Genomic DNA, 27,684 nt, shown 5'->3' on the forward strand with positions numbered 1-27,684 from the left:
AGGGGAAATTGGCTTGACGACACTGGAGGACAGGAGGGTCAAGGGAAACATAATAACGACATTTAAAATACTGAACGGAATAGACAAAGTGGACAAAGACAGGATGTTTCAGAGAGGGGACACAGAAACAAAGGGTCACACTTGGAAGTTGAAGATTCAGAGGAGTCAAAGGGATGTTAGTAAGTATTTCTTCAGACATAGAGTTGTCAGGCAATGGAATAGCCTAGAAAGTGACGAAGTGCAGGCGGGAACAATAGATTGTTTTAAGACGAGGTATGATAAAGCTCATGGAGCAGGGAGAGAGAGGACCAAGTAGCAATCAGTGAAGAGGCGGGGCCAGGAGCTATGACTCGATCCCTGCAACATACACTACAGTCTTACAAGACACACTACAGTCTTACAAGACACACTACAGACTTACAAGACACACTACAGATTTACAAGACACACTACAGTCTTACGAGACACACTACAGTCTTACAAGACACATCACTCACTACGAAAGCAAAAGACTTGGCAGACGATGCAACATCCCCCCAATTAAAAGCAGGGGTGTCACTAGCACGTTAAGAGACCATACAATAAGTGTCAGGGGCCCGAGACTGTTCAACTGCCTCCCAGCATACATAAGGGGGATTACCAACAGACCCCTGGCAGTCTTCAAGCTGGCACTGGACAAGCACCTAAAGTCGGTTCCTGACCAGCCGGGCTGTGGCTCGTACGTTGGTTTGCGTGCAGCCAGCAGCAACAGCCTGGTTGATCAGGCTCTGATCCACCAGGAGGCCTGGTCACAGACCGGGCCGCGGGGGCGTTGACCCCCGGAACTCTCTCCAGGTAAACTCCAGGTAAACTGTGTTTCTTTGACAGGTACCGGTTGGTGCGGCCCCGTGATGGTAAGTGGGGTGGACCCCAGGCAGACGGCAGCATCAGTGGTCTGGTGGGTCAGGTTGCCAGGCATGAGGCTCATGCAGCACTCTGCGAACTCACTATCACAAGTACGTAACCTTCATAGTCATCATTAGAAAATCTGTCGGATACCTTTGTAACTTTGTCATGATTGTGACCAGATCTACCTGGAGTTCATTACCTTTGTAACTTGTTCAGCTATCATAATTTTGGGGTCCAGTTTCTGGACCCATTATGTAATCTTTTGACTACCGTGTGGAAATTTATCTTGACTGCTTTCGTGTGAGTTGTCTACCCTAGCAAGCTCTGTTGACACTGAGCTCCGAGGTTGGTACCTCAGCCTCACAAGTGGCTTATATGACACATTCCCATAAATAACTGATGTTGCAAGAATTTCCACCTTCATGCACGAATAGAGGACTAACTTACTTGGTGTTAGAGAATATATCATCCGGTCTTTAACCTCCCTAAGCCTTAGCCCCTCTGGACTCTTCCCTTAAAGTCACCACGTGCAGTCAGAAACCTAATTCCTGCAATATTCAGTCGGTATTAGTTACCTGCCTGCACCTCAGAAGTTCCTGATTCCAAGGGGTTGTTTATTCCCTAGTATAAACTTAACTATGCAGGAAGTGACACTAGCTTCTAAGCTTTAACAAAGAGGGGACGCCGGTACATACTGGTCTTCGGGCATCCGACTGCACAAAGACCCACAGTTCAACTCACTCGCAATTTCCCACAGAAACTGGCCGGAATACTCAGAAAGAGAGGTCTTGTCTTACTGTAATGGGCCTGACGGAGGAGGGCATCTACAGTGCTTCGAGGTGCCTCCACCAGATTTCCCCAGGTCTAGTATGTGTAGACACGTGAGGGCGCCGCCCTGCTGTTTACGGCACTTGTTGGTAGGATGATGTCCTGTCTTAGAAGAAAGCACTGTCTTCTCAATGACCAGCACCTCGTCGTTCAAGTTTGGGCTGCTAGTTCTCCCTAGCTAATATTACCTAGTGTTTGCCTATATTAAAGGCCTATTCCTACCTATGTTAAGGTTTTAGGTCTACATTATTATTATCTACAGTTGCCTCAATTATCCTAATGTTAGTTTACTAACAGTATAAACTACCTACATCTTCCTTGAAGGGTAAATCTATCAATTAAAATGTACATTCCTACCAACTTCGCCAACCCGGGTGTATGTAGGTGTTGTGGGTAGATGTGAGGGCCCGCAAAACTCAGACGGTCTAGCTGGAACTAGGGCTTCGTATGGCTTATTTACCCTGTGGAACTTTAGGACCGAACAAGTTTCCACATATCGCCCACAGGATGGATGTGCGGTGACTACCGCCCACAGGTTGGATGTGGGGTGACTACCGCCCACAGGATGGATGTGGGGTGACTACCGCCCACAGGATGGATGTGGGGTGACTACCGCCCACAGGATGGATGTGGGGTGACTACTGCCCACAGGATGGATGTGGGGTGACTACCGCCCACAGGATGGATGTGGGGTGACTACCGCCCACAGGATGGATGTGGGGTGACTACCGCCCACAGGATGGATATGGGGTGACTACCGCCCACAGGATAGGTATGCAGTGACTACCACCCACAGGATGGGTATTGGGTGGCTACCGCCCACAGGATGGATATGAGGTGACTACCGTCCACAGGATGGGTATTGGGAGACTACTACCCACAGGATGGGTATGGTGTGACTGCCGCCCACAGGATGGGTATGGGGTAACTACCGCCCACAGGATGGGTATGTAGTGACTACCGCCCACAGGATGGGTATGGGGTGACTACCGCCCACAGGATGGATATGGAGTGACTACCTACCACAGGATGGGTATAGAGTGACTACCTCCCACAGGATGGGTATGGGGTGACTACCGCCCACAGGATGGGTGTGGAGTGACTACCGCCCACAGGATGGGTATGGTGTGACTACCGCCCACAGGATGCGTATGGGGTGACTACCGTCCACAGGATGGGTATGGAGTGACTACCGCCCAAAGGATGGGTATGGGGTGACTACCGCCCACAGGATGGGTATGGAGTGACTACCGTCCACAGAATGGGAATGGTGTGACTATCGCCCAAAGGATGGGTATGGGGTGACTACCTCCCACAGGATGGGTATGTAGTGACTACCGCCCACAGGATGGGTATGGGGTGACTACCGCCCACAGGATGGATATGGAGTGACTACCTATCACAGGATGGGTATAGAGTGACTACCGCCCACAGGATGGGTATGTAGTGACTACCGCCCACAGGATGGGTATGGGGTGACTACCGCCCACAGGATGGATATGGAGTGACTACCTACCACAGGATGGGTATAGAGTGACTACCGCCCACAGGATGGGTATGGGGTGACTACCGTCCACAGGATGGGTATGGCGTGACTACCGTCCACAGGATGGGTATGGCGTGACTACCTCCCACAGGATGGGTATGGAGTGACTGCCTCCCACAGGATGGGTATGGAGTGACTACCGCCCACAGGATGGGTATGGGGTGACTACCGCCCACATGATGGGTATGGGGTGACTACCGCCCACAGGATGGATATGGGGTGACTACCTTCCACAAGATGGGAATGGGGTGACTACCGCCCACAGGATGGGTATGGGGTGACTACCTCCCACAGGATGGGTATGGGGTGACTACCGCCCACAGGATGGGTATAGGGTGACTACCTCCCACAGGATGGGTATGGGGTGACTACCGCCCACACGATGGGTATGGGGTGACTACTTCCCACAGGATGGGTATGGGGTGACTACTTCCCACAGGATGGGTATGGGGTGACTACCGCCCACATGTTGGGTATAGGGTGACTACCTCCCACAGCATGGGTATGGGGTGACTACCTCCCACAGGATGGGTATGGGGTGCATAATAAACATATTAAACTAACTAAACTGATTTCTGGTTATAAATATATAGATAGCCAGAATCTACCATAAAATAAGACACTTAGATGGAGTAATATCCTGTTTCCGTCTAATTAGAGTCTTGTCCTTCCGCCTGATTTCTCACGTTATGTAGGGCTGCACATCCAACAATTTCGTCTCCTATTTGAGAGGTTTTAAGCCCAATATAACTTCTAGAGCACCAAAAATTCTTCCTATTTTCACTAACGTTTTCTTGAGCAGTTCAAACACAAATGGCGAGTCCCCTCATCTGCGCAGGTGCAGAGCTTCCCATTTTTTATAACAATTTTAATTAATACAATATAGGCCATCAATTTACATATACTGTATTTCTGGAAAATATATACTGTACAGTATTTTCCCCACTGCGGCTGGGCGGAGTTCGTTGCTAAATGACTCAAATTACTCCTTCCTTTAGGAGATGATTCCAGCTGGTTCTGGCTTGAGTGGCTGTTCTCCTAGTAGGTCTTACTACGATTTCATCTTCCTGCATCACTTGGTCAGCATTACCTTCCGTATCACTCGTGTCACTTTCCCTTAGATTTTCATTTACATTTGATTGAATGCCATTTAATTCCAAGGGAATCAATTTATTATTTGTGTGTAAACTTTCTTGGCCACAACACAACACTTTGACATTCCTGACAACACCTTGTGCATCTGGGTACAATGTCAATACTTTGCCCAGAGGCCACAATGTCACCTGGATGAATGTTCTGTCGATGTACTGTCTCTGTCGCACCATAAAAGTGTTCACATAGTGTAAGAAGATATTCCTTATGCCACACATTAGACCAATGATCAATTAATTTATGTAACATTTTAAATTTATCACACAACACTGCCGCATCATTGTAATCTTCATCACTTTCTTCAGGATTATTTCTATAGACAGGATTAGCTTCCAATTTCCTTCCACATATTAGGTGAGAAGGTGATAATACATCTGCATCAGGTGTATCACTCATGTATGAGAGAGGCCTATTATTTATCCGATTTTCTGCCTCCACTAACACTGCATGGAATTCTTCCAAATTAATTCTCTTCCGGTGTAGTACTTTACGGAGACACCGCTTCACTGTGCCTATAAGTCTTTTGTACAGCCCCCCCTGCCAAGGGGCTCTAGGAGTAATAAATTTCCAGGTACACCATCATTAGGTTAACAGAGATTAAACATCGTTACCATTATTTAACTCTATCAAATGTTGAGCACCTGCTACAAAATTTGTGGCATTATCCGAAATCTTCAATCTAGGACAGGATCTCCTAGCTGCAAATTTTTGAAACAGCTGTATAAACTGTTCTGGAGACAAGTCCTGTGCCACTTTTAAATGAACTGCCCAAGTAGCAGTACAAGTGAACAAGCATACATACACTTTCAGTGGAACACCATCTGAAGGACCTGTTAAAATGATTGGACCACTATAGTCTACACCTGTTACATCAAATGGTTTCACTAATTGTACACGCTCCTTTGGCAATGGTGGAGGACCTGGGTACATATAGGATCTGGCATCCACACGGCGACATATTACACAAGATTTAATTACCCTTTTTACACTTTGCCATTCTTGTGGAATCCAGAAAGTTTCCCTAATACAATTTAAGGTATCTTGTACCCCACTATGCATTACATTTTTATGGGCATTTAGAACAATTAAATTTGTTAGATGATGAGTTTTGGGCAGTAAGATAAGATGTTTAGCATAATCACCCAATTCAGCATTTTGTAACCTACCTCTGCACCTAATTACATTGTTCTCTAAATACAGCCCCAATTTCTCTATTATGGAACTTTTCACAATTTTTCTTTCAATTATCAATTTAATCTCATTTCTATAGGTTTTTTCTTGTACCCTCTTTATCCAATATTCAAGAGGATGTGAAAACTTATATGAGATATTCATCTTGTTTAGAAATTTAAACACCAACTTAGTTACACTGATTAGTTTGGGTAAAGAAGAGTACCTATTTATATCAGTGGTCACAGTAATTTCAACAGGAGCAATATACACCTTTTGTACAGGTCAATTAGCTTTATTTACCAATCAGCTCGGTCCTTTAAACCATGATACAGCATTTACAAATTTAGCATAAGATAAACCTCGAGACAAGAAATCAGCTGGATTCTCCTTACCAGGTATATGATTAAATGTTAACATATGCTGACCCAAACTATTATACTTCTCTTGCATCTGATTAATTTCAGTGACTCTGTTTTGTACGTACACAATTTTACTGTTTCCATTACGAATCCATTGTAAGGATACCTCATTATCAGACCAAATTACAGTGTCACTAATATTTATCTCCTGCAACTTATTTCTTGTATAATTAGCTAATTTGACACCTACATAAATGGCTGTTAATTCCAACTGAGGTAAAGTACATGATTTAATTGGAGACACTTTAGCCTTAGACATAACAAGAGAGATAACACTATTACATTGAAGGTAAGCAACTGCTCCATATGCCAATTTTGAAGCGTCACAAAAAAGTGGAGTACATTTTTCCCATTTGGATTGGCCACCTGACATGGGAACTCCAACATTGGAATTTTCTCATAATCACCAATTAATTCATCTCACCTGTTAATGAATTCCTCAGGTAGAGTTTCATCACAAGCACATTTAAGTTTCCATGCTTCTTGTATTAATAATTTCCCTCTTATAGTAAGGAATGACGCTAAACCTAGTGGATCAAAATATTTGGAAACTTCCACAAGCAAAACTCTCTTAGTTAATTTATTGGGCATACTGTAATTATTAGGTTTCAACATTAACAAATCTCTCTCAGTATCCCAAGTTAATCCCAATACATTACTACATTTTGGTACTTCATCTCCAGGGTAATCTTTACTTATTTTGTCCTTTAATTTGGACGAATTACTATTTCATTCCCTCAGAGGCATATTTGCACTTTGCATTATTTTATTAGCCTCTCCATAAGTCATTAACAGTTCCTCTTCAGTCAACATCACACCCAGGAAATTGTCCTCATAAAATTGTTTGCTCATTACCTTACTCATTGGACTTCCCATACATTTAAGGTGTGCATTTATCGTCGCTTGAAGTAGGAATGCACTGGATGTAGTACCACATAATACACTCCTAAATCGAAAGGTTTTCAGAGGGCTAAGTGGGTCACTAGGATTCTCAGGCCATAAGAAGTGGGTACAATCCCGGTGAGCCTCTTGTAAACCCATAAAGGCATAATTCTTCATACTGAAATTTAGTAAGATATCTCCTAATTTTTCCATCAACGACGGGCCTGTCATCAAACAGTCATTTAAACTAGGTACATTTTTGTTACTCCTGGCACTACAATTAAACACAATTCTCAGAGGAGTGGTCTTAGAATCCTTCTTCACTCCGTGGTGTGGCAAATAGTGACCATAAATTTTGGCTTGCTCAGGAGGTACCTCTTCTATAAATTTATTAATTAATTGTTCAGTAATTATATCATTATAGGTAGTCAACAATTCTGGTGTCTTACTCAGTTCGCGGAGCTGAGCCTTTAATTGTCCATATGCCATTCTGTAATTAGTGGGCAATTCTGGATGGTTCAGTCTCCACGGAAGTCGTACCCAGTATTGTCCAGATTCAAATTTTACATCTCTCAGGTATTGTTCCTGAGTAAAAGAATCATCTGGACTTTCTTCATTTACATTTATTCCAATGCTGTCTAATTCCCACAATTTATGCACTGGCTCAACACCATCCTCTTTAGAAGAATTATACTGGGGCACGACTTCATGAGTAAGACACACAGTTATGGTATTTGTAGTTTCCTCTAGTCATTCATTATTATTACGAGGAATCCTACCATACATTACATGGCCTCCTGCAGTCTTTAAAAGGGTGACACCACATTTCTTTACCATACCCTTTACAAAGGAGGCATAATAGTCACTACCTATCAAAATATTTATTGGGCCTACAGAATTATCACTTACACCAGAGGGTGCTAAATTTATATTATGTGAAAGTCTTTCTGTAGCTTTACTAAGCCCTACTGTAGATATTTTCTCTGGGAGTCTATCTACAATTACTGCATTAACACGTTTTTTCTCATTGCCCAACCTGACAGTTACATAAACAGTGTCATACAATTGAGCCCTTTTATCTGAGAGAAAACCAGATAATTTTAGAGTGGTAGGATCGCCCATTTGTTCTTTCATCCCATCAAGACATTCACTTTTAATGAAAGTACGTTGGGATCCCTGGTCTAATAATGCAGTTACATTTTTTGATTTATGCCTTTTATCATCAATTTTTACCTGTAACACAGGTAAGGCTACTTCAGCAAAACCATCATTATTAACATTAGCAGCAATTTTTACATTAGCTACTGTTGTGTCAGGATTGTCAACATTATCATTATTATCAACATTATCATATAGACCTTTACACATGACTATATGGTGTCTTCCTTTGTGACATTGATAACAGTTGTTTAATTTGTCAAGACAATCCTTTACATTGTGATTACCTAAACACCTGATACATCTGTCAAGTTCCTCCAATCTTTCAACTTTATCATTCCATGAATTGTATGCATTGCAATTCTTAGAAAAATGAGTACCCTTGCAGAAAAGACAATCTCTCTTTTCTTTGACTGGTTTCTTATTAACTGGGCTACTCTTAGGAGGGTACTTATTCTTCTTACCTTGTGGAGAATCATTATTTCTGATTCCTGTTACTTGATATGCATCTATGCAACTATTTTTAGGAAATGAATTTTGATTATTACTACTGGGATAATTTTTTCTTTTGTGAAACTTGACAGATACCTCAGAGTTATTATGTGTTGCATCTTTAAAATGAGTTGGTTGGCTGGTCTGCAACTGAGCAATTAATATTTGTAGACCTAGTCTTATTTCCTCCAGACCAAAATAACCTTTGTGATATTTGTTCGAGAGCCATTCAAGTGTTTTACAGCTTAATTTATTCTGTACAATGGCACTCAATAACCAGTCTGATTCCTTCAGATTATATTTATTACTTAAAGTTTTGAGAGTGCTCTTCAGTTTAACTCTAAACTGCTGTAAACCTTTGTGAGTGTGATCTGGAGATTTTAAATTAACAATGATATTCACTAGATCCAAGTTAATTTGTTCTATATTACCATAAGTGACTTTCAACAAGTCAACTGCTTCTTTGTAAGAATCATCTACATTTGGAAAGGCTTGTATGAGTATGTGAGCATCTCCTCTTACCTGTCCTTTCAGGTAAAGTAATTTAGTTACACAGGCTAGGTCACTCCTGTCATGCACAGCTGCTTTAAAAATTGACCAAAACTCCTCCCAATTTTCTCCAGGATTAAATACAGGTAAACATAATTCTGGGAGCTTTGGCATAGACATCTTATTTGTTGGAGCAGACTGATTAACTGCCTGGTTTACACATTTTAATTTATTGAAAGCCTGACTTTTACAAGAAAGAATCTTTTCTTCTAATTCATAATACTGATTAATCATGAGATCTACTTCAGTCTCATCTACACAGTTTACTAACAAATCTCCTTCATATTTGTTGTAATATAATTTGTATGAATAATATCTATTCCCTAAAGCATCTAAATACAATTTTAAATAATCAGTATTCACAGTTTCTTGATTCATTAATTCCAAACATTTATTATATGCCTTGGTTACATGATCTTTTCTAGCCTGTAGTGATGCCTTTTTTGCTCTATATTCCATATGTTTGTCTTCTATATTAATTTCCTCATTTTCAGCCATGATGCAATGTATTAATTCAACTTAATTAATAACACTGATTATGTACTAAATTATGCACTTCATAAAGGTAAATATTACAACTTACCTTTGAATAAATCATAGCTACACTTAAGCTTAGCAATTACATGTAAGAAATTATAATATAAATTTTAAATACACCATAATGCAAACCTTAGCCAGACTTGGCTTATCAAAATTAATATTATACACATTAATATAAATCTTAGCCTGACTTGGCTTATCAAAATTAATATTGTAATAATTATAAACCACTACACATTAAGTAAATTTGTGGGCCTAACATCCACCTCCTGTCATTTCACATATAATTATTAAGTAATTAATTAATTAATGACTTCACTAATTACCTCCAGTTCAAGAAGGACCAATGGACAATTAAATGTGGAAAATTACATTTACCTGGATGTAAATCATAAGATACATACAAGTAAATGGTAACAAAGATAATTATTATTTATCAAAGTTACAGAAACAAGTAGGAAATTTTTGGACACCTAGGTCGCAAAAATGTCCCCCTTCGATACCTACCACTGTCATATCCACAAGTTGCTCTAGACTTATATTAATTACCAATGAAATATACATCACCAGGAATTCAGGTAATATATAAATTTTGTGGACTGTATATTAAAATTAATAAATGATTACATATACACATTTACATAACAGAAGGAGAATATATCTTAATACCACTCACCAATTAGTCTGGAGATTACTGTGTGTCATGTCTAACTCCTGTCTAAAATTTATGAAGAAACTGGCCAGAATCTACCATAAAATAAGACACTTAGCTGGAGTAATATCCTGTTTCCGTCTAATTAGAGTCTTGTCCTTCTGCCTGATTTCTCATGTTATGCAGGGCTGCACATCCAACAATTTCGTCTCCTATTTGAGAGGTTTTAAGCCCAATATAACCTCTAGAGCGACGAAAATTCTTACTATTTTCACTAACGTTTTCTTGCCCAGTTCAAACACAAATGGTGAGTCCCCTCATCTGCGCAGGTGCAGAGCTTCCCATTTTTTTTAACAATTTTTATTATATACAATATAGGCCATCAATTTACATATACTGTATTTCTGGAAAATATATACTGTACAGTAGTTTCCACACCTTTAACCTCACTAACTACTTAAGTATCCTTGTCCTGGAGAACAGAGAATCGATTTCCTACCTTCATATCTTCTCTATTAACCTTCCTTATCTTCCTTCTTCCTGAACTGTGAACCACTTGCCACTTATAGCGGCTGCCACTCTCACTGCTGGTGACCATTTCCTCCTTGCCAGCTGTATCCATCTCACACTCACTCCCAGACCCATCTAGGTGAAGCTTCAGCCTCCTATTTTCCTCCTGAAGAAGTAGAATCCCCTTCTACAGCACTTTAACCTGAGATTCTAAAACACTACAACAAGCCATGATGCTTGGTAACAGCCCACACTAACTAGTTACAAATGTAATGAACTCCAGGTAGATCTGGTCACAATCATGACAAGTTACAAAGGTAATGAACTCCAGGTAGATCTAGTCACAATCATGACCAGTTACAAAGGTAATGAACCCCAGGTAGATCTAGTCACAATCATGACAAGTTACAAAGGTAATGAACCATCTACACTTTTATACGTGGTTATAATCATGAACAAATTACAAAGTAATTAGCGAGAGCAAGAGTTATCTGAAGGAAGTTATGTTTCCCGGATTAAACATCTCTCAAAAAGAATCCAGTTACTTATATGATAACCAATTAATTTATTTAAAGAAGCAGATGAACGTTACACTTAATTTGTATGTCAAATATTCTTTTTAATCAATATAACTCCATATTTTCCCTTCGTTTACCATCAGGCAGTCGAGAAAGTGTGGTTGATTTCACGGCGCCTTACTACATGGAATCAACCACTCTAGTGTCCAACGCTCCGAAGGAGAAGAATCGAGCCTTTGCTGTCTTCTCTCCCTTCACATCTGAGGTACGTAACATGAAGCATTAACCACCGAGTTTCAGGATCACAGGTCACATGTCATGAAACATTAGTCACTGGTTGTAAGAGTCATAGCTAGGTTAATTGTTATGAAAACTGGTCATTGGTTGTAAAAAATAAGTCAGATCAGAGTCATGAAGCCTTGAATCACTAGGTGTCTGGATACAGTCGTGATACATGACTTCAAACATTGATCACTGGAAGTAAAGGGCGATTTAGTTCTTATCTATTGCCTTCATTCCTAGTAATGTGATGTGGAAATTATTCTAACAAGCAAATATATTACATATCTAACTTGTAAAACAATATTTTAACAAGCTTCATGTGAAATATTGCACATGACAGGTATGGATGTGCATATGTGTGGTTACAGCGCTGGTGGGTCCACTGCTGTACTTGGTGAGCCGCTTGTTAGTGGTGTACCTGGGTAAGGAAGACAGCTCCAGGTACTCCCTGCAGAGCCTGAGCTTCAACATGTACAGAAACATGATGGTTCAGGGTAACCTCATACGCTCCCCTGACTGGACTCTCCGCTTTATCTTCTTTTTTTGGTATCTTTTCTCCTTTTATATTTATGGTGAGACTTAGACAAGAAATATTCTGTTTTAAGTATTATTGTTCTTGTCCGTAAATAAAGAACAGAATGTGACAGAAAATATAATTCACAGATAACATTACTCTATAAAAGTTTTATAAGACTTCCCTAACTGGTTTTGCTTTTTCCGTGTACCATAAGCCTGTGCACAGTGGCATGTACATTCACTACTTTTCTTATGCTTCCTCTGTCAAGTAAATTGCTTTTATTTTTCTCTTTCTCTGTGCTCTCCGTATTTGTGGCCCTAAGTGCCATGAATTGGAAATTTCCACTCTTCGTAATTCATTCTTTGGTCTTGGCTACTCTTCCCATTTCATAGACTCTGCCTTCTCACGTGCTAAATGGACTTTCACCTCTCCCAAACTCTCTACTGGAATATCTCCTGTTCTCTGTCTTCCCTATAATTCCAGTCTTTCTAATCTCAACAACTTTCTCCGTTCCTTAGATATCAAACTTACTTTTCGCCAGACTAACACTCTTCGCACCAGTCTAGTTCATACCTCTCCTCCCTCTATAGATGCTCCTGGTGTCTACTCTGTATCTTGTTCCTTTTGTCCTCTTCAGTACTTAGGAGACACTGACCGTTCTCTTTCTGACAGATTCAGGGAGCACAAAAGCAGTGTAAAGCTTGCTGACACCAACAATGTTCTTTACTGTCAAGTCAGATCATAGTCATCTTAGTGACTGGTCTTCTGATAAAATTGTCTCCCTACTTCTAACTTTCACAGTCGCCATCTTCTTGAATCCTCCCTTATACACAATTTTTCTTGTATGAATTTCAGTCGTGGCTTTGTCTCTGTAGATGCTTTCCTTTCCCACTATATCGAAAAATGCTCCAAACTTCAGAAAACCGGTGACTTAACCTGATTCATTTTCTCCTTCTTATTATTCCTCTTCTCATTTCCTTTTTTTACTCATTCTTCTTTGGGTTTTCTTTCTTCTACGTGGGTGTTTGGTCCTTTACTCCCCCTTCCCCCCGTGTTTTTGTTCCTCCCCCTTGTGTCATTAAATTTGTCAGGCAGGAACGACCTCTCATGAACCTATGCTGAGACTCGTTAATCAAATTATTCTCATCAGCATGACTTCTAACAATATTAGCTATAACTGGTTCCAATAATTTGCCTACTATAGGGGTCAGGCTTAGTGGATGGTAATTTGATGGAATGGACTTATCCCCCAATTTAAATACAGGAACTACATTAGCCATCTTCCACATCCCTGGCACAACACCAGTAAGGATGGACGCATTAAACACACTCGTTAATGGCTTACTAAGTTCCATCTTGCATTGTTTAAGTACCCTGGAAAACAACTCGTTGGGTCCCGGGGACTTATTTTGCTTCAGTTTGTCTATCTGTTTGATAACAATGTCCCTCGTGACAGTAATATTAGTTAATTTGAATTCATCAGGAAGTGAATAATTGTTATGTGCTGGAATCTAATTTACGTCTTCTTGTGTAAAGTCTGATAAGAAATAGTCTTTAAATAAGGAGCACATTTCCAGTTCGTTATCTGTCAGCTGTCCATTCCCAATTTTCAGAGGTCCTACTTTTTCCTTCACCTTCGTCCTATACACTTGAAAGAACGCTTTTGGATTAGTCTTTGATTCATTAACAACTTTAATTTCATAGTCACGTTTAGCTGTTCTAATCCCCCTTTTAACTTCTCTTTTAAACTGAACATATTGGTCAGTAAGGTTAATTTCTCCTTTGTTGATGCGCCTATAAATTCCTCTTTTTTTCTCCTAACAGATGTTTTAGCCTCCTGTTAACCCACCTATCTCCACATGTCTGTTCCAGTTTAGACTCTATTTTATCAGTTCCTTCCTAATATCGTTCCTCTGTCCTCCGACTCCTGTAACACGCACAACTAACCTTGAGTATGGCGGCAGCGATGTATTCAGGGACGCTGACGGCAGTGCTCGCTGTTCCCTCCTTTGAGAAGCCTATTGACTCTCTGGAACAGCTGAGGCAGGCTCACCATGACGGCTACACCATCGCCACAACACGAGACTCCAGCTTCCAAGACGCTTTCCAGGTCAGTTTTATTCATTATTGAACGATCATATACATTCTTATAGGTATGCTACAGTAGGAATATATTTTTAAAGATTCTTTTTCTGGATATCAGTATATTGTTTCGGGTATTCTTCAGGCAAATGTGCATTTTTAAACTTATTCGAGTACTGGTTACCCTCTATATACATGTATAAATATAAATATAAACAAATATATATATATATATATATATATATATATATATATATATATATATATATATATATATATATATATATATATATATATATATATATATATATATATATTATTGTGACCACGAACGAGTGGTATTGATAATAACAACACTGCACTAGCCAGGGACTCGAACCCATGCTGATTTGGCCTGCCTCATGGTCTTAAGGATCTTAAGGATCGTATGGTCCAGTGGATTAGGGCGTCATGCGTTTTCACCCACCATGAGGCAGGCCAAATTAGCATGGGTTTGAGTCTTTGGCTAGTGCAATGTTGTCATTGATATATATATATATATATATATATATATATATATATATATATATATATATATATATATATATATATATATATGTCGTGCCGAATAGGCAGAACTTGCGATCTTGGCTTAAATAGCAACGCTCATCTTGCCATATAGGACAAGCGAAAGTTTGTGTATGCAATAATTTCGCCAAAATCATTCTGAACCTAACGAAAAAAATATATTTCACTGTTTTTGTTTGGTTTTAAATTATTGTAAACAAATCTAAAATATGTTTAGTTGGGTTAGGCTAAAATAAATTACTCTTGTTAAAATAAGGTTAGGTAAATTTTCTTAGATTCTTTTGGTGCAAAATAAAAAAAAATTCCATTAACATTAATGAAAAAAATATATCTTTAAACGTGTAAGAGAAAATTTTTGAAAGGACTTAATTATAAATGAGTTCTTGCTAATTGACCAGTTTTACACATTCGGCACGACATATATATATGTATATATATATATATATATATATATATATATATATATATATATATATATATATATATATATATATATATATATATATATATATATATATATAAGTAGTACTGGTTTCTTCTGTATGGCTCACTCCTCTCAGTGGCTCCCTTTTCACACCTATATGCTAATAACCTTTTTCACACCTATATGCTAATGACCTTAACCTCACCCTCGAGACCACCTCACCCTCAACCCCCCACCCTCAACCACCCACCCACGACCCCCACCCCGCGCCCCCCCGCGCCCCCCGCGCCCCCCGCGCCCCCCCGCGCCCCCCGCGCCCCCCGCGCCCCCCGCGCCCCCCGCGCCCCCCGCGCCCCCCGCGCCCCCCGCGCCCCCCGCGCCCCCCGCGCCCCCCGCGCCCCCCGCGCCCCCCGCCCGTCGCGCCGACCCAGCTGCCCACCCGCGCCCCTCGCGCCCCGCCAGCCGCGCCCGCCCGCGCCTTCTGCTGCGCCTTCTGCAGCGTCGTCCGGATCGCCCCAGGGCCCCGAATTTTTCTCCGACTTTTTTCAATTTTTTTTTTAATTTTCTTGTGCTCTCCTTGGATCAAATTTTTGAGGTTCCCCCTACGTTCACCCCCACCCCAATTTTTTTTTCTCGATAATACAAAGACTCCATCTCCTTGGATCAAGTTTTTGGGTAACCCCTCCTTCCACCCCCAAAATTTCTCCTCCATCTCCTTGGATCAAGGTTTTCTCGATAATTACAAAGACTCCATCTCCTCGGATCAAGTTTTTTGGATTCCCCCCTCTGGGTATAAGCATTCAAAATGGACTCACACTTGCATCCCAATTTTTTTCTCGATAATACGAAGACTCTACTTCCTTGGATCAAGGTTTTCTCGAAATCAAAGACTCCATCTCCTTGGATCAAGTTTTTGGATTCCCCCCTTTGGGGTTTCGAAATTCTTATGATCTCCTTGGATCAAGGTTTTCTCCTCCATTTCCTCGGATCAAGTTTTTTGGATTCCCCCCTCTGGGTATAAGCATTCAAAATGGACTCCCAATTCAACCCCAATTTTTTTTCTCGATATCAAAATAATACAAAGACTCTACTTCCTTGGATCAAGGTTTTCTCGAAATCAAAGACTCCATCTCCTTGGATCAAGTTTTTGGATTCCCCCCTATGGGGTTTCGAAATTCTTATGATCTCCTTGGATCAAGTTTTCTCGATAATACCAAGACTCCATCTCCTTGGATCAAGTTTTTCTCGATATCAAATAATACAAAGACTCCATCTCCTCGGATCAAGTTTTTGGATTCCCCCCTATGGGGTTTCGAAAATCTTATGATCTCCTTGGATCAAGTTTTCTCGATAATACCAAGACTCCATCTCCTTGGATCAAGGTTTCCTCCTCCATCTCCTCGGATCGAGTTTTTGGATTCCCTCTCTGGGGCATGGTACTTTCTCTCACTACAGGTCTAAACAAGTGTGACGTCACCCCACCTATGTTTACTCGGCAGTCAGTGACGTCACGTGATGACCTCACACATACAGGCTGAATCTTGTCGACTTCCCCCTATGTCAGTGACGTCACGCGATGACCCCACACACAGGCTGAATCTTGCCGACTTCCCCCTACACATTTCATATACAACATAGGGAAAACATTTTCACTCTTAACCCAGGATAATCCAAATAATTTCACATTTTTTTCGTTAATACCCACAACAATCCACAATTTCTTTACAAAATACAACACAAGTCTAGACATTTTTCTCGTTTTAACTATTTCATCTCAGGTCACTCCCCACGAAGTAACCTTCTCTCTCTCCTCCTCCCCACCCTCCCGAACCCTCACACTCCAACCAACACCTCACAATTTTCACTCATAACCCCCAATTTTTCTCGTTTTAACTATTTCATCAGAAAGTCACCACAACACTTATAAAAACTTTTCAATAAATTCACTAGTCACAATTTTACATATTACGAAGTTAATACGCACACACACCTCACTTTACTTTGAACACCTTCAAAACACTCTCATAAATCATTTGAATACTCACAAAAATACCTTTGAACATTTCCAAACAACACTGAAACACTTCCAAAATATCAATTTGAATACTCCCAAATAAGATTTGACAGCTCTAATTTATCTGCACTTACACATTTCATTAAATTACAACTCATCCCCCCATACTACTCCCTCATTCTCCAGATTTTTACAACAGTATCACAAAAACTAACTCAAACACTTTGAACATCACCAAAAAACACCATCAATTACCTTTAAATACTCCAAAAACATCATTCGAACACCCCCAAATCACCTCTGAATACTCCCAGAACACCTTCATAAGTACTCTTGCACATCATTTGAACACCTTCAAAAAACACCTTTGAATAACCTCAAAACACCATTTGAGTACTCCCAAATACACCACTGAATACTACTAAAACACCCCTGAATACACTCAAAACACCACCAAAATCACCATAAACTAAGATCAACACCCACATCCCACAACACCCACAACCCACATCACCCACACCCCACAACACCCACAACCCACATCACCCACGCCCCACAACACACAAACCTCATCACCCACACCCCACAATCTTTTTCTCGTTTTAACTGATTTCATCAGAAAGTCACAACAACAACAACAACCCACAACTTATAATCGCACCTTTGAATAACCTCAAAACACCATTTGAGTACTCCCAAATACACCACTGAATACTACTAAAACACCGCTGAATACACTCAAAACACCACCAAAATCACCATAAACTAAGATCAACACCCACATCCCACAACACCCACAACTCACAACACCCACACCCCACATCACCCACAACCCACATCACCAACATCGCCCACACCCCACAATTTTTTCTCGTTTTAACTAATTTCATCACAAAGTCACAACAACAACCCACTTATAACATCTTTTTCGGTATCTCTAGTTCGACAACAACACCCACAACCCACAACACCCACAACCCACAACACCCACAACCCACAACACCCACAATCCACAACACCCACACCCCCACAATTTTTTCTCGTTTTAACTAATTTCATCAGAAAGTCACAACAACAACCCACTTATAACATCTTTTCGATATCTCTAGTTCGACAACAACACCCACAACCCACAACACCCACATCCCACAACCCCCACAACCCACATCACCATCAACCCACAATTTTTTTCTCGTTTTAACTAATTTCATCAGAAAAAGTCACAACAACAACACACTTATAACATCTTTTCGATATCTCTAGTTCGACAACAACACCCACAACCCACATCACCCACACCCCACAACACACACAACCCACAACACCCACAACCCACAATTTTTTCTCGTTTTAACTAATTTTATCAGAAAAAGTCACAACAACAACCCACTTATAACATCTTTTCGATGTCTCTAGTTCGACAACAACACCCACAACACCCACAACACACAACAGCCCCACAACACCCACAACCCACAACACCCCACAACACCCACAACCCACAACACCCCACAACACCCACAACAACAACCCACAACACCCACAACCCACAACACTTACCAATTTATTCACAATTTTTCCTCTTCCGATACAAATTTTTCCCCTTCTTTTAACTGAATCTTAAAATGTAATACACATTCCTCCCTACATTATTAAAATTCTAATAAAATCCTCTCCATACTCATCTCCTTGTATCCACATAAATTGTTAATATACTCACAACAACTAATCATCTCACTACCCCAACTACTGCGACATGTTTCTACACACTCCATTCTTTTCCAATGCATCATAACTTTTCACTTCTATAATTTCTTTTAAAATATTCACACATTACCTTTATTATCAGTAAAATCCCCCCCCCTCCATATTTCATTAAATTTCTAATACAACCCTCCCCAAACCCCTCTCCATCTCACCCACATTTCTTCACATCCACTCACCCGTCTCCCAACACACCTCTTCAAAACAAACACAAAAATCACATTTCACATCCACAAATGCATCTCATCACCCATCTCAAATCCACTAAAATCACTGTATCCAAGATATTCACAAAACTCTATGACCACCTAACACACACACACACACACACACACACACACACACACACACACACACCATAACTTTACTTTGAACACCTTCAAAACACTCTCATACATCATTTGAGACCACCTTTGCTTAATATCTCTTAAGAAATATTCACTCATCCACAACCTTTATCATCTCACTACAGAACAACCCCAAGATTACTTCGAACACTCTCATAAACCATTTGAATACTCACATAAACAACATTGAACATTTCCAAACAACACTGAAGCACTTCCAAAATATCATTTTGAATACTCCCAAATAAGATTTATCATCTCTAATTTATCTATACTTACACATTTCATTAACTGAAATTACAACTCATCCACCATACTACTCCCTCAGTCTCCAGACTTCACAACATTATCACAAAAACTAACTCATACACTTATGACATGAGTCATTTTACCAAAACTAACACAAACACACCCACACACACCACACTTTACTTTGTACAACACCAAAAGCATCATCAAACTCCTTTGAATACTCCCAAAACACCACTGAATACTACCAAAACAGCACCGATTACTGCCCAAACAACACTAAAAATCATCAGAAACTAAGATCAACACCACCAACTAACACCCATTTTATAGAAATCCCCTCAAATCACTATAACCAAGAAGATCACACTCACCTCAAAACCGATAAGATCGCAGAAAACACTCATTTTTATAAACATTCACACAAAAAATCACCATCACCAACTCCATACAATATCTAATACACTCCTCTCACTACCACCAGCACAGATAGGGATACCTCCCATGACATCACACTCCATCCTGCGTTTACTTGGCGATCAGCGACATCACACCCCACTTTTACTTCATTTAACTTAACGAGAGGAAGTTACTTGTTTCAACCTGTTATATCTCCAATATCTAAGATCACCACAATCAAGACGTTTACCAAATTCTATAACCCCTCCACTAAGATCACACATTTTTGTACACATTCTCTTAAAACAACATCATAACGAAGATCACTAAAACTATCTATACTTTTACTAAGATCACATAACATTTTATCTTCTCTAACTCACCCACCAATTTACATTCTCATTCACACTTACACATTTCATTAACCGAAATTACATCTCATCCACCAAACTCCTCCCTCATTCTCCAGACTTTACAACATTAGCACAAAAAAAACTAACTCGTACACTTATGACATGAGACAATACCATAACTAACACACTGACTAACTTTGAACCAACTCTGAACATCACCAAAACACCACTGATCATCTTCAAAAAATACTCTGCACATCATTTGATCACCTTCAAAAAAACACCATCAAACACCTCCGAATACTCCCAAAACACTACTGATTACTACCAAATCACCACTGAATACTACCAAAACACCGTCAAAATCACCAGAATCTAAGTTTAGCATCACCAGCTAACATCCATTTTATAGAAATTCCCTCAAATCACTATAACTAAGAACTCCCTTCCCATGGGCGCAAAAAAAAAAAAACTTGAACACAAACCTAATACGCAAACACTTAGTACATGATCACCATCAACTGAAAACATATCTTGTACACACATAAATCTAAGATAACCACCAACAACAATCACCCATGCTCACTTACCTCAAAAAACACTAATATCACAGAAAACACTCATTTTTTATAAACATTCACACAAAAAATCATATTTGACAATATCTAAGCGCACTCATCTCACTACCACCAACACACGATGTCACATCTCACAGGTCCGGCGAGGTCACCTCTAGGGACGTCACACTCCCATCTGCGTTTACTTGGTGGTTAGTAACATCACACCCAACCCACCTTGTTTCAACCTGTTATACTCTACATTATCTAAGAACACTATATCCAAGACGATTACCAGATTTTATGACCCCACCACTAATATCACAGAAAACACTCATTTTTATAATTATTCACACAAAAATCACGATCATCAATTCCATATCATGTTTACCTTCATCTATCAACACTCATGACCAAGATCACCAAAAATCTAAGATCATGCATCTCAAAACTACTATGATCACTGAAAACACTTATTTTTTAAACATTCGCACAAAAATAAGACATTCACAAAAATACCAAGACACTTCCACCATCATCTATAACATATCATGTGCACTGTAACACATCACCATCACAAAAAAAAAAAAAATAATAATACACAGACACCCACAACTTATACATTTCAAACACAAATTTAAGTCATGAGACATACACACCAAATCTAAGACATTCACCTCCAACTAAGACATACACATCTTAACTAAGACATACACCAAAACCTATACTTAACATATTTGCGGTATGAATATTCATACCACATTTATCATTTCTCACCTATGTTGCATATCACATTCCTCATCCACATCATCCCTGAAACATCCTTCCTTATTCATCCGTATATCACCTAGAGATGTTTTAACCCCGACGACCCATCACGACGTAGGAGCCAGAGCAACCATCACCACTCCAACACCACCTACTACACTCTGGCTCCTAATGTCATGATGGGACGTCGGGGTTAAAACATCTCTAGGTGATATACGGATGAATAAGGAAGGATGTTTCAGGGATGATGTGGATGAGGAATGTGATATGCAACATAGGTGAGAAATGATAAATGTGGTATGAATATTCATACCGCAAATATGTCAAGTATAGGTTTTGGTGTATGTCTTAGTTAAGATGTGTATGTCTTAGTTGGAGGTGAATGTCTTAGATTTGGTGTGTATGTCTCATGACTTAAATTTGTGTTTGAAATGTATAAGTTGTGGGTGTCTGTGTATTATTATTATTTTTTTTTTTTTTGTGATGGTGATGTGTTACAGTGCACATGATATGTTATAGATGATGGTGGAAGTGTCTTGGTATTTTTGTGTATGTCTTAATTTTGTGCGAATGTTTAAAAAATAAGTGTTTTAAGTGATCATAGTAGTTTTGAGATGCATGATCTTAGATTTTTGGTGATCTTGGTCATGAGTGTTGATAGATGAAGGTAAACATGATATGGAATTGGTGATCGTGATTTTTGTGTGAATAATTATAAAAATGAGTGTTTTCTGTGATATTAGTGGTGGGGTCATAAAATCTGGTAATCGTCTTGGATATAGTGTTCTTAGATAATGTAGGGTACAACAGGTTGAAACAAGGTGGGTTGGGTGTGATGTTACTAACCACCAAGTAAACACAGATGGGAGTGTGACGTCCCTAGAGGTGACCTCGCCGGACCTGTGAGGTGTGACATCGTGTGTTGGTGGTAGTGAGGTGAGTGCGCTTAGATATTGTCAAATATGATTTTTTGTGTGAATGTTTATAAAAAATGAGTGTTTTCTGTGATATTAGTGATTTTTGAGGTAAGTGAACATGGGTGATTGTTGTTGGTGGTTGTCTTAGATTTATGTGTGTACAAGATATGTTTTCAGTTGATGGTGATCATGTACTAAGTGTTTGCGTATTAGGTTTGTGTTCAAGTTTTTCTTTTTTTTTTTTGCGCCCATGGGGAGGGAGTTCTTGGTTATAGTGATTTGAGGGAATTTCTATAAAATGGATGTTAGCTGGTGATGCTAAACTTAGATTCTGGTGATTTTGACGGTGTTTTGGTAGTATTCAGTGGTGATTTGGTAGTAATCAGTAGTGTTTTGGGAGTATTCGGAGGTGTTTGATGGTGTTTTTTTGAAGGTGTTCAAATGATGTGCAGAGTATTTTTTGAAGATGATCAGTGGTGTTTTGGTGATGTTCAGAGTTGGTTCAAAGTTAGTCAGTGTGTTAGTTATGGTATTGTCTCATGTCATAAGTGTATGAGTTAGTTTTTTTTTTTTTGTGCTAATGTTGTAAAGTCTGGAGAATGAGGGAGGAGTTTGGTGGATGAGATGTAATTTCGGTTAATGAAATGTGTAAGTGTGAATGAGAATGTAAATTGGTGGGTGAGTTAGAGAAGATAAAATGTTATGTGATCTTAGTAAAAGTATAGATAGTTTTAGTGATCTTCGTTATGATGTTGTTTTAAGAGAATGTGTACAAAAATGTGTGATCTTAGTGGAGGGGTTATAGAATTTGGTAAACGTCTTGATTGTGGTGATCTTAGATGTTGGAGATATAACAGGTTGAAACAATTAACTTCCTCTCGTTAAGTTAAATGAAGTAAAAGTGGGGTGTGATGTCGATTTATCGCCAAGTAAACGCAGGATGGAGTGTGATGTCATGGGAGGTATCCCTATCTGTGCTGGTATGTGTTGGTGGTAGTGAGAGGAGTGTATTAGATATTGTATGGAGTTGGTGATTGTGATTTTTTGTGTGAATGTTTATAAAAATGAGTGTTTTCTGCGATCTTAGCGGTTTTGAGGTGAGTGTGATCTTCTTGGTTATAGTGATTTGAGGGGATTTCTATAAAATGGGTGTTAGTTGGTGGTGTTGATCTTAGTTTCTGGTGATTTTTAGTGTTGTTTGGGCAGTAATCGGTGCTATTTTGGTAGTATTCAGTGGTGTTTTGGGAGTATTCAAAGGAGTTTGATGATGTTTTTGGTGTTGTACAAAGTAAAGTGTGGTGTGTGTGGGTGTGTTTGTGTTAGTTTTGGTAAAATGTCTCATGTCATAAGTGTATGAGTTAGTTTTTGTGATAATGTTGTAAAGTCTGGAGACTGAGGGAGTAGTATGGTGGATGAGTTGTAATTTCAGTTAATGAAATGTGTAAGTATAGATAAATTAGAGATGATAAATCTTATTTGGGAGAATTCAAAATGATATTTTGGAAGTGCTTCAGTGTTGTTTGGAAATGTTCAATGTTGTTTATGTGAGTATTCAAATGATTTATGAGAGTGTTCGAAGTAATCTTGGGGTTGTTCTGTAGTGAGATGATAAAGGTTGTGGATGAGTGAATATTTCTTAAGAGATATTGAGCAAAGGTGGCCTCAAATGATGTATGAGAGTGTTTTGAAGGTGTTCAAAGTAAAGTTATGGTGTGTGTGTGTGTGTGTGTGTGTGTGTGTGTGTGTGTGTGTGTGTGTGTGTGTGTTAGGTGGTCATAGAGTTTTGTGAATATCTTGGATACAGTGATTTTAGTGGATTTGAGATGGGTGATGAGATGCATTTGTGGATGTGAAATGTGATTTTTGTGTTTGATTTGAAGAGGTGTGTTGGGAGACTGGTGAGTGGATGTGAAGAAATGTGGGTGAGATGGAGAGGGGTTTGGGGAGGGTTGTATTAGAAATTTAATGAAATATGGAGGGGGGGGGATTTTACTGAAAATAAAGGTAATGTGTGAATATTTTAAAAGAAATTATAGAAGTGAAAAGTTATGATGCATTGGAAAAGAATGGAGGGTGTAGAAACATGTCGCAGTAGTTGGGGTAGTGAGATGATTAGTTGTTGTGAGTATATTAACAATTTATGTGGATACAAGGAGATGAGTATGGAGAGGATTTCATTAGAATTTTAATAATGTAGGGAGGAATGTGTATTACATTTTAAGATTCAATTAAAAGAAGGGGAAAAATTTGTATCGAAAGAGGAAAAATTGTGAATAAATTGGTAAGTGTTGTGGGTTGTGGGTGTTGTGGGTTGTTGTTGTGGGTGTTGTGGGGTGTTGTGGGTTGTGGGTGTTGTGGGGCTGTTGTGTGTTGTGGGTGTTGTGGGTGTTGTGGGTGTTGTTGTCGAACTAGAGATATCGAAAAGATGTTATAAGTGGGTTGTTGTTGTGACTTTCTGATAAAATTAGTTAAAACGAGAAAAAATTGTGGGTTGTGGGTGTTGTGGGTTGTGTGTGTTGTGGGGTGTGGGTGATGTGGGTTGTGGGTGTTGTTGTCGAACTAGAGATATCGAAAAGATGTTATAAGTGAGTTGTTGTTGTGACTTTTTCTGATGAAATTAGTTAAAACGAGAAAAAAATTGTGGGTTGATGGTGATGTGGGTTGTGGGGTTTGTGGGATGTGGGTGTTGTGGGTTGTGGGTGTTGTTGTCGAACTAGAGATATCGAAAAGATGTTATAAGTGGGTTGTTGTTGTGACTTTTTCTGATGAAATTAGTTAAAACGAGAAAAAATTGTGGGGGTGTGGGTGTTGTGGGTTGTGGGTGTTGTGGGTTGTGGGTGTTGTTGTCGAACTAGAGATACCGAAAAAGATGTTATAAGTGGGTTGTTGTTGTGACTTTGTGATGAAATTAGTTAAAACGAGAAAAAAATTGTGGGGTGTGGGTTGTGTGTGTTGTGGGGTGTGGGTGATGTGGGTTGTGGGTTTTGTGGGTTGTGGGTTTTGTGGGGTGTGGGTGATGTGGGTTGTGGGTGTTGTGGGATGTGGGTGTTGTTCGTAGTTTATGGTGATTTTGGTGGTGTTTTGAGTGTATTCAGTGGTGTTTTAGTAGTATTCAGTGGTGTATTTGGGAGTACTCAAATGGTGTTTTGAGGTTATTCAAAGGTGTGATTATATGTTGTGGGTTGTTGTTGTTGTGACTTTCTGATGAAATTAGTTAAAACGAGAAAAAGATTGTGGGGTGTGGGTGATGAGGGTTGTGTGTGTTGTGGGGTGTGGGTGATGTGGGTTGTGGGTGTTGTGGGGTGTGGGTGATGTGGGTTGTGGGTGTTGTGGGGTGTGGGTGATGTGGGTTGTGGGTGTTGTGGGATGTGGGTGTTGATCTTAGTTTATGGTGATTTTGGTGGTGTTTTGAGTGTATTCAGGGGTGTTTTAGTAGTATTCAGTGGTGTATTTGGGAGTACTCAAATGGTGTTTTGAGGTTATTCAAAGGTGTGATTATAAGTTGTGGGTTGTTGTTGTTGTGACTTTCTGATGAAATTAGTTAAAACGAGAAAAAATTGTGGGGTGTGGGTGTTGTGGGGTGTGGGTGTTGTGGGGTGTGGGTGTTGTTGTCGAACTAGAGATACCGAAAAAGATGTTATAAGTGGGTTGTTTTTGTGACTTTGTGATGAAATTAGTTAAAACGAGAAAAAAATGTGGGGTGTGGGCGATGTTGGTGATGTGGGTTGTGGGTGATGTGGGGTGTGGGTGTTGTGGGTTGTGGGTGTTGTGGGATGTGGGTGTTGATCTTAGTTTATGGTGATTTTGGTGGTGTTTTGAGTGTATTCAGTGGTGTTTTAGTAGTATTCAGTGGTGTATTTGGGAGTACTCAAATGGTGTTTTGAGGTTATTCAAAGGTGTGATTATAAGTTGTGGGTTGTTGTTGTTGTGACTTTGTGATGAAATTAGTAAAACGAGATGTGGGGTGTGGGTGATGAGGGGTGTGTGTGTTGTGGGGTGTGGGTGATGTGGGTTGTGGGTGTTGTGGGGTGTGGGTGATGTGGTTGTGGGTGTTGTGGGATGTGGGTGTTGATCTTAGTTTATGGTGATTTTGGTGGTGTTTTGAGTGTATTCAGTGGTGTTTTAGTAGTATTCAGTGGTGTATTTGGGAGTACTCAAATGGTGTTTTGAGGTTATTCAAAAGTGTGATTATAAGTTGTGGGTTGTTGTTGTTGTGACTTTCTGATGAAATTAGTTAAAACGAGAAAAAATTGTGGGGTGTGGGTGATGTGGGTGATGTGGGTTGTGGAAGATGTGGGATGTGGGTGTTGTGGGTTGTGGGTGTTGTGGGATGTGGGTGTTGTTGTCGAACTAGAGATACCGAAAAAGATGTTATAAGTGGGTTGTTGTTGTGACTTTTTCTGATGAAATTAGTTAAAACGAGAAAAAATTGTGGGTTGTTGGTGATGTGGGTTGTGGGTGATGTGGGATGTGGGTGTTGTGGGTTGTGGGATGTGGGTGTTGATCTTAGTTTATGGTGATTTTGGTGGTGTTTTTGACTGAAATCAGTGGTGTATATGGGAGTACTCAAATGGTGTTTTGAGGTAATTCAAAGGTGTTTTTTGAAGATGTTCAAATGATGTGCAAGAGTACTTATGAAGGTGTTCTGGGAGTATTCAGAGGTGATTTGAGGGTGTTCGAATGATGTTTTTGGAGTATTTAAAGGTAATTGATGGTGTTTTTTGGTGATGTTCAAAGAAAAGTGTTTGAGTTAGTTTTTGTGATACTGTTGTAAAAATCTGGAGAATGAGGGAGTAGTATGGGGGGATGAGTTGTAATTTAATGAAATGTGTAAGTGCAGATAAAATAGAGTTGTCAAATCTTATTTGGGAGTATTCAAAATGATTTTTTGGAAGTGTTTCAGTGTTGTTTGGAAATGTTCAAAGGTATTTTTGTGAGTATTCAAATGATTTATGAGAGTGTTTTGAAGGTGTTCGAAGTAAAGTGAGGTGTGTGTGCGTATTAACTTCGTAATATGTAAAATTATGACTAGTGAATTTATCGTAAAGTGGTTATAAGTGTTGTGGTGACTTTCTGATGAAATAGTTAAAACGAGAAAAATTGGGGGTTATGAGTGAAAATTGTGAGGTGTGGTTGG

At 39.6% G+C, this 27,684-nt stretch overlaps 1 protein-coding gene across 1 annotated transcript in view; it reads left to right on the forward strand.

Annotated features, from left to right (window-relative positions):
* Positions 1-14,072: 14,072 nt before the first annotated feature.
* LOC138853484 (uncharacterized) overlaps positions 14,073-27,684 on the forward strand; it is a 15,187-nt gene continuing 1,575 nt past the window's right edge. The window contains exon 1 of the mRNA XM_070090397.1: positions 14,073-14,216. Coding sequence (XP_069946498.1) covers positions 14,073-14,216 — 144 coding nt within the window. The remainder of the gene's footprint in view (positions 14,217-27,684) is intronic.

Source organism: Cherax quadricarinatus, chromosome 31 (genome assembly GCF_038502225.1).
Source record: "Cherax quadricarinatus isolate ZL_2023a chromosome 31, ASM3850222v1, whole genome shotgun sequence".
Taxonomy (NCBI): domain Eukaryota; kingdom Metazoa; phylum Arthropoda; class Malacostraca; order Decapoda; family Parastacidae; genus Cherax; species Cherax quadricarinatus.